The 8,751-nt window shown below is 30.0% G+C and overlaps 1 protein-coding gene across 1 annotated transcript; it reads right to left on the reverse strand.

Moving 5' to 3' along the window:
• Window positions 1-713: 713 nt before the first annotated feature.
• On the reverse strand, window positions 714-8,708 carry LOC139519979 (leucine-rich repeat-containing protein 61-like). Its single transcript, XM_071312308.1, has 8 exons — window positions 8,589-8,708; window positions 7,388-7,474; window positions 6,276-6,422; window positions 5,465-5,525; window positions 3,697-3,848; window positions 3,071-3,139; window positions 2,385-2,510; window positions 714-889 (listed from the first exon to the last, which is right to left on the reverse strand). The coding sequence occupies exons 1-8, from the start codon at window positions 8,593-8,595 to the stop codon at window positions 810-812; spliced, it is 729 nt and encodes a 242-aa protein (XP_071168409.1). The 5' UTR covers window positions 8,596-8,708; the 3' UTR covers window positions 714-809.
• Window positions 8,709-8,751: the final 43 nt, after the last annotated feature.

Consider the following 8,751-nt stretch of genomic DNA (forward strand, 5'->3'; position numbering starts at 1 on the left):
ATAAAAAATGTTGTTTTGGATGTATTGATAATTTCTGTTTTTATGTAATTTCATGATTATGAATAAAACAGCTATATATATTGATTTTTGTCATTTTTCAAGAGAATGCTGAATAATGAGCTTCAAGCACGACAAAAACTAATAATATGTTGCACGATAATAAAATTTTACCATCCTTGTTGAAAACAAAGTAGACTTATCCAACAGAATGACCAGTATGTGCCCAGTGGGTTTTATGCTTGGTCATGCAATCACCTTATTGATATCAAAACTGGACAAACATCAAAGAACAAGAAAATTCAAAATTGTTTGTGGATGTCGTGTACTTTTAACTTGAATGTTGTTTACATTTTGATGAATCCCTTTCATTTCTGAGATGAAAAATCATACAAATTATTACAAAAAAGAAAAAAATACTTTTTTCAACAGGTTTTTAACAAAGGTTTTGTCACACAAATTATTTCACATACCAGTAATTCAGTAATTCTTTTTCTTCACCAATTATCTTTTCGGTCTTATAAACCAAAAAGTCAGGTTAAGAAAAAAAGTTTAATTCTAGAAATTTTTGGATCCTCAGAGGTGTACATCCTCAGTTTTCATAAACTTGAACAACAAAAAATGCAAATGAAGATATATTCCATACAATAATCTTAGGTTTTTTTTTACGATTCCCAATTTCTTGAGATTTACACAAAAGTAAGAATTTAAACATCTTGTATTTATGATATTACGAGACTTTATTTCATTATTACATAATCATCATTATAAAAATACAGAGATGTGATAAGATTATCTTTGACTGCCTTATGTCATGATTTTGATGATTCTTTCAGAGTGTTCAGAGTGTCTTCAGACTTGTTCACAGTATATTTACAAGACATAAGCAGGGCTGCAAAGAAAACAAGACACAATTTTACTATATAAAATTATAGCCCTTTTTAAAATACCTGCTAACAAAAAACAGCTTTTAAAAAGTATGTAAATATTATTATGTACCAGTAATAAAAATATAGATTCCCAATTTATAGTATTCTTTGATATCAGGTGAAAACACTGGTTTAACAAAATATGTGTGTGGATTGTTTTTAGCTGTTTGATTGATTAAATTTGTAACACTAGAACCCAATAACAATTTATTTTTTGTTCCAGTTGCTGTCTCATAAATAGAGAATATCCTATGGCTTTTTCAATATCGCATCCATATCAACCCGAGACACCAATATAATCCCAAGAGCTCTGCTTGAGGGATTATATTGGTTGAGGGTTGATACGGTGTGTGATATTGAAAAAGCCGTATCAAATACACTTTATTATATACATACACCTCAAGTAGAGGTTTTTTATGTGACATGACGTCATACAGATAAGGAGGTTTGAAATAACGTCATACAGATTATAGGTTTGACATGACATCATATAGATTAGGGATTTGATAAAGCCTTTGCAAAAGTGATGCAATCGATGACGTGACGTCATACAGATTAAAGGTGTTATAAAGCTTTTGCAACCGTGCTGATATCGATATCATCACGGGTGGCTGATACAGCACGCTTGCCATTGATTGTATTACACATACAATTTATCTGTATTTACTACTAAGTATATAATAAATATATATACCATACATTGATCTTCTTTTGTTCATATTCTGAATTCATATTCACGAAGGGTAAAAATCTGCCCTAAGATTTTTATCTCTCCTTTAATCTGGCTTAAATACTACAAATTTCACTTAGAAATAGATGTGATATTACTATATTTATTATAAAAGCTCAGTTTTGGTCAAATTATTCAATAATTCTTAACAGTTTTTAGCAAAATAATCTTTGGCTGCCACCCATGATCCAAGAGATTTTTGTGTGTATGGATTCAATATCATAATTGATATCTTTTTGGATTGTAGGTTGCAGGCTTGTGTTTCCTGATGTGTTAGGTCTGAAAATGCACAAAATGTTTACTCTTTTGTTATCAATGAAATTTCTAAAATATCTATCTTAATCATTATCACTTTATAAAGGTCTTTTGAGCTTACTCTGTGGCATTTGCTTGTGCTAATTGACAAGAGTTTTAAGAAAACATTTTCGATATTTTTATTCTAATGTTGTTACTGATTGTTTTGTTCCAATGAGAATCTCACCATATCATCTTAATTTTCAGTGATGACTTCATAATACCGTATAGCAGGTTATTTTCGTGGGGTGCAAATTTTCGCTTATTTTCGTGGATATTACAAAACTGCCAAAATAAATTTTCGCCAAATTAAATGTGTACATGCAAAGTTTTTGATAAAAGTTTTGAATTTGCCAAAATAATAACTGCCAAAATATTTCATATACCTTATTGAATGAAAATCGCGAAATTTTACACTGGCAAAAATAACATACCTTCCAATTCTTCTGAGGCATCAGACAATATAGATTCTTCAAATTTATTTGATGGTTCCCAATATTCATCTGGTACCCATTTTGATGGTTTTGGCAAGTGGCTCAGTGACTCACTTTCTTGTCTTGCTACAAAAAGGGAAGCAATCTACATTATTTAATCATTTTCAACTGATCAAATACCAAAATGACTTTTTGAACAAACAGAAATAAAACAGATTTGGTCATAATAATAGTAATTTATTCAAAAGCAATACAGCTTATAGAATTTACCTATATAAAAATATAATAGCATCTGTAAATTATTATATATCTGTTTTACAATTACAAACAGTTTGTTCCATTGAATCATTGGTGGAGAATGGCAACAAATAATATAAATAATCATGAAACATGTTACAGTTTCTAGCAATCACCAATCAATCAATGTTAATTTTGTATTTTTTCTAATTTCGTAAGTGAATGAATTAAACAAAGTCACCATTAATTCACACTTGGTTTACAGTGACATGGCCATGGCATTTTATGACACAAAAAAGGCTATAGCTCAGTGAGGACAAAAATAAAATAATATAAAGAATGCAGAATACTATCTTTTCAATACACTGACTGCAAAAAAAACCATGTCAAAATGTGTTGGAGTGACTCAAATAAACCTTAAAAAACAATCAAATAAATACATTACAAACCTTCAAGAGCATCTTCAATCTTCTGACACAGCTGAAATACTTCACTGCCTCGTCCTATCAGTTTCTCACCTAAAAAACATAAAAATGAATATAAATTTGTAAACTTTATCAAAATGTCATTTAAAAAATATAAAAAAAAAATATAACTTTCAATAAATAAAAAATATTGCAGATGTCAGTCTTTATTATAATGATTGAGCAAACCTTAATACAAACAAAGCAAGCAAGCCAACCAAAGTCTTAATCTTCAAGAATTAGGCAATTAGCTCCAGACTGGTTTAATCCCCATCACTATTGTGCCTATACCAAGTCTCTGGATCATGTGTATCTAGATCATGTGTATCTGGATCATGTGTATCTGGATCATGTGTATCTGGATCATGTGTATCTGGATCATGTGTATCTGGATCATGTGTTATTTGTTATTATTTTTCTTTGTTGTTAATACTGTCTGATGTACTGTCCAGTATTATTTGTGATTTCCATTAATCTTTCTATATTTTATCTTGTTTATTAAAAAATAAATTAATCATCAGTGCAACAGTTGTCATTTTAATAAATGATGAAAATGTAATGTATTTCATTTTTATTGTTACTGTAAATAAATGTTTTTGTTTCTGCATTACCATCAAGCCATTCCAGGTTTGGGAACATGCTGATCATGTCTGTTCTGTAATTCCTGTTCATACATACAGGATTAGACAAATCATGAGTCCTATCACATAGTCTCAGAGTTTTCAGTTTGTCTAGTCCAGTAAGACATCTTAAACTATCAATGCTGAAAAAATTAGAACGATAACAGTTACAATAGTTTCATATTTTGTGTAGATATATTGAAAAAAACAGTAAACTTCATTCCTGTTCAAGCAGATATTACCCGGCCACGTCCACTTATATTTTTGTCCATCTGATGAGTTAAGCCTTTTTCAACTGATTTTTATAGTTCGTTCTTATGTTGTACTGTTATACCACTGTCCCAGGTTAGGGGGAGATTTGGGATCCCGCTTACATGTTTAACCCCACCACATTATTTATGTATGTGCCTGTCCCAAGTCAGGAGCCTGTATATTCAGTGGTTGTCGTTTGTTTATGTGTTACATATTTGTTTTTTGTTCATTTTTTTACATAAATAAGGCCGTTAGTTTTCTTGTTTGAATTGTTTTACATTGTCTTATCAGGGCCTTTTATAGCTGACTATGCGATATGGGCTTTGCTCATTGTTGAAGGCCGTACAGTACCTATAGTTGTTAATGTCTGTGTCATTTTGGTCTTTTGAGGATAGTTGTCTCATTGGCAATCATACCACATCTTCTTTTTTATATTGAAAAAATAAATTAATATGGTCGCTAAGAGTCTGATATAATTACTTCATACCATTGCAGTACAATTTCTGAATGTAATTATTCAGGATCTATAGCACAATTGATCATGTAATATCCATAAGTCCAGGATTTAATTGCAAATATTTCAAGTACGCTTAACAGCCTTCAAAGACATCACATTATTAATCTATTTCAATAAAATGTCCATACATCCTGGTGTGATGTCTATCAGACATATTCATTACATGTCTTAACCAGTTTTTATATAATTAAAATCTAAATTATTGTATTCTTGCAACAGTAAATTCAAGAGTTTACCAACACATTGTACTTGTTTTTATAGTGTGTATACAAACCTCATGACTGTCTTATTGTGTTTTTCAAAATTTATTCTTACATACAACACTTCATGTATATAGAAAAAAATTTAGTGAAACAAAATTTGTTATAAATACAGAATTACCTCCCTTGTCACAATTAAGAGAAGTTTGTACAATCAAGATTTAAGGGTTTGATATATTATTGCATAAATGAGAAAAGTTTGTTGTAAATACAGAATTATCTCCCTTGTCACAATTAAGAGAAGTTTGTACAATTAAGATTTAGTGTTTTGATATTATTGCAAAAATGAGAAAAGTTTTTTGTAAATACAGAATTATCTCCCTTGTCACAATTAAGAGAAGTTTGTACAATCAAGATTTAGTGTTTTGATATTATTGCAAAAATGAGAAAAGTTTGTTGTAAATACAGAATTATCTCCCTTGTCACAATTAAGAGAAGTTTGTACAATCAGATTTAGTGGTTTAATATACATGTATTATTGCATAAATGAGAAAAGTTTTACTTTCTAGGTAAGTAAAAGTAGAATTACATATTTCTGTCATTGGTCAGTAAAGAAATTTATTCAATGCTATCAGGGGAAAAAAAGGTTGAAGATTACCTGCCAAGTATAATAACGTAACTTGTAGTCCAAATAATTATGACGCCTTGGAAGGCTATTTTAAATTTTTGCTTTGATGCTTTCCTGCACTTTAATGAAATAAAGTATATGTTTAAAAAAAAAGTAAATTACCTGCCGATTAAATTTCCGACAAGATTCAAATGTTGCAAACTGTCTAATGCTTGTAGTCCTTCTGAAAAGTAAAAAAACATTCACATACAGGTATATACCGTATACACACCCTCACCCCTAAATTTCCACATGGTATTCTTTGTTTATGTTTACCTATCTGAAAAGTGCAGCTATATTTACATTTTAATGAAAGACTTCAGAGAGGTAACATAATCTTAGATATTCATGTATGCATGTCGTTTGATTAGTAAAGAAATGATGATTTTTCCAATTTGTCTCCAAAGTAATGTTACATTTTTCAAATTTAGTAATTTTCTTTCTATACTTAAACACCATCTATAAATGATATGACTTAGCCTTTAAACATTGTGAATCTATCAATTGCTTTTTGTTTGAACACGCTTGAAACAGGAATTTGTGATTTCACATTCTTAATTGACCAATACACAAATCTTCATTCCATTATCGTAAATCATGTTGTGCAGTATCAGAATCCATTTTTTATTATAAAGCAAAACCGGTTTATAACCTTAGTACTATTTAACAGCTTTAGAAAAAACATTCAGGAAGGTTCAGTTTGTGTTAAAGGCTAACTTTTGTTATAGAAAAGGCATTGTCTGATGAAGGAGAAGAATGGTATATGAAGGGATATCAAGTGCTCCATAAGAGTAGGTAAATTCAGCAGCATATAACAGAGTGGTCATGCCATTAATATCAAGTAGCAGATCATGAAAGAAAACTTAAAAACACATTGTATTAATAAGTAAACTAAGCTTTGTGAACCTGGTGTTATGCTTTTGGTTTTACTTACCAAGGGAGACAATTCTATTAGCAGACAAGTTTAACTGTGTAAGGTTGTTCAGTCCTGCCAATTTGGTCAATTTTGATATGTCATTTCTGGCCAAATTAAGTCTTTCAAGGGATGTACATTCACTTATGCAACCTAAATCTGAAATGCCTACAAAAGAAGATAAACAGTAAGGCCAAAGTAGATGATGATCAGATGATGATGATGTCATTAAGAGTTTTTCATGTGATGTGGTTCCTTTATTATTAAAGAATGTATTGTGAACTCTAAATGTTTATTTTGGTTAACTTGTGTTGTTCAATTGCTGTCTAAATACCAAATATTAATCTAAAAAATAAATATACTTTTTGATTTTGTTAAATGTTTATGTGTCAATGGACTAAATTGTATAAGTGAAACTATCAAGTACAAACATTGGCATCTCAAATGTTTTGTTTCAATGTGAATATTTATCAAAACCAAGGATCATGCCTAAGGATGTACTTAGGTGAGGTTAGGTAAAAATTAATAAATTAAGAATTTAAAATTGATACTTTGAGCTGGTAGAGCATTAGTTAAGGATGAAAATAAGCTAAAAATATTGAGGGGACTATTGATAGGTCATGGAAATATTTGAGATTTAACATATGGCGGAAAAAGGCTAACTCTGACTTTTACCTTATATTTGCATTGGTATTATTTGGGTCTCAAAACAACAGAAAGAAAATCAAGAATCTTCTTTAATTTTGGTAAATGACCTTTCATTAGCTATTAAGTCTTATATGAAAAAATAAATGGGTGTTATAGGGCAAAATATTTTACATTGTTTGTATGGAAAAACACTAACGAGTCCGAACATTTGACACAAATTCCAAAACCTCACCTAAGTACATCCTTAAGTACTAACTGATCTGTGTCAGAAATTAAAGAAGATTGTTTAACATGATGATCGGATCTATTTATACATATACCAGTTTAAATGGGTAATTGATAGCAAAAGATGTAATATGGTTCTATAAAACAAAGAAAATGTTTAGTATTTTAAAAATATACTGGTTCATGCTTTAACACACAGATTTATTCCTTATTTGGATCATTTTATAGTCATTGTTTCTAAGTTTTTATCGCTGTCTTACCTAGTTCTCTCAAATTTAAAGAATGAATACTCTCCAAGTCAAATTCACCACTTCTTGTCTTCAGTAAAACTTTTGTTATTCTTCCATCTATTATAAAATAAAAGAAGAACAATTTAATAAAGGTCTGACAGTTTTCATAAAATATGTCATAGATATAGAAAGATGTACATGTAGTATGAGTGCCAATGAGACAACTCTCCATCCAAGTAAAAAGTAAATTGTATTTACATTATTATTTCAAAACATGTCTGAAAATAGTGTGTCAATTAAAAGTGTGAAAGCCACGCATTTATGTCAGATTATGAGATATAACCTCAAATCAGACAAAAAATAGCAAACAACTAGATTTTTGGCTATTTTTTACAACTTTGTTGCAGGGCCATAAAAAACAACAAAATCGATTAAATCGCGAAAAATGTAATCCTTTTCTCATGTTTTTCACATTTTTATGAGGTGGTAAAGGGTCATTTTCATGTCACGTTTTTGGCCTTTTTATTTCAAGTTTTTTCGTGTTTTGACGTTTTATTTCTCGTTTTCTCGTGTTTCCCCTTATTTATTTCCGTGTTTCGTGTTGGTGCTCTTAATTTCTCGTGCATGTCTTGCATTAAAAAGTCAATGTGTTATAATACCTTCTGAAACTTGTGTAATCTAATAGAAATTGATGTATATTGTTACCATTCTACTTTTGCAATATGTATGGTATAATGAACTATGATTAACAGACGAACATTTTTTTTCCAAATAAGATGCAAGTAGCGGACGATAAAAAGGTGACCCCAAGGTCTTCATGTCTAATGGATGCATAATCTCCTAGAAAGGCTGAGTAATAACTTCTGGTACTTTATCTTAATCTTTAAGATTTTATTTCTTGTGCTTCGTTTTTCCTGATTTTTAGTTTTCATGAAACGTTTTTGCTATTTTTATTTCATATGTTTCCGTGTTCAGTATCCCCCCTATACCAGCCTCTTTTATGTGCACATTGATTTAGTGATGTATCAATAAAGTTGGAGATAGAGACTTTCAAGACGTCATAATTACTTGGACTAGCAAAGGGCATGCAATTTGAATTAATGCATAAGTTAAGGACTCACATTGACATGTTTTTATTTTTTTAATTTTTTAATTTTCTTTATTTAGTTGTGTTTTTCATAAAAAAAATATTATGTGGATTTATCTCTTTAGCCCGGACATAACATTGCACCTTCCATTCCAAAATAAATCTGCTAAATCAGACAAACACTAAGAAAGACAGGTTTAGTGATGGATCAGTCTCTCATTTGACGATTTGTCAAAAATGTTGTTTACATGTTTCTATTGACACTATACACAGTCCACCAAAAAAAATAAAAAAATATCGACTATAA

The sequence above is a fragment of the Mytilus edulis genome, chromosome 4 (assembly GCF_963676685.1).
Source record: "Mytilus edulis chromosome 4, xbMytEdul2.2, whole genome shotgun sequence".
In the NCBI taxonomy this organism is placed as follows: Eukaryota; Metazoa; Mollusca; class Bivalvia; order Mytilida; family Mytilidae; genus Mytilus; species Mytilus edulis.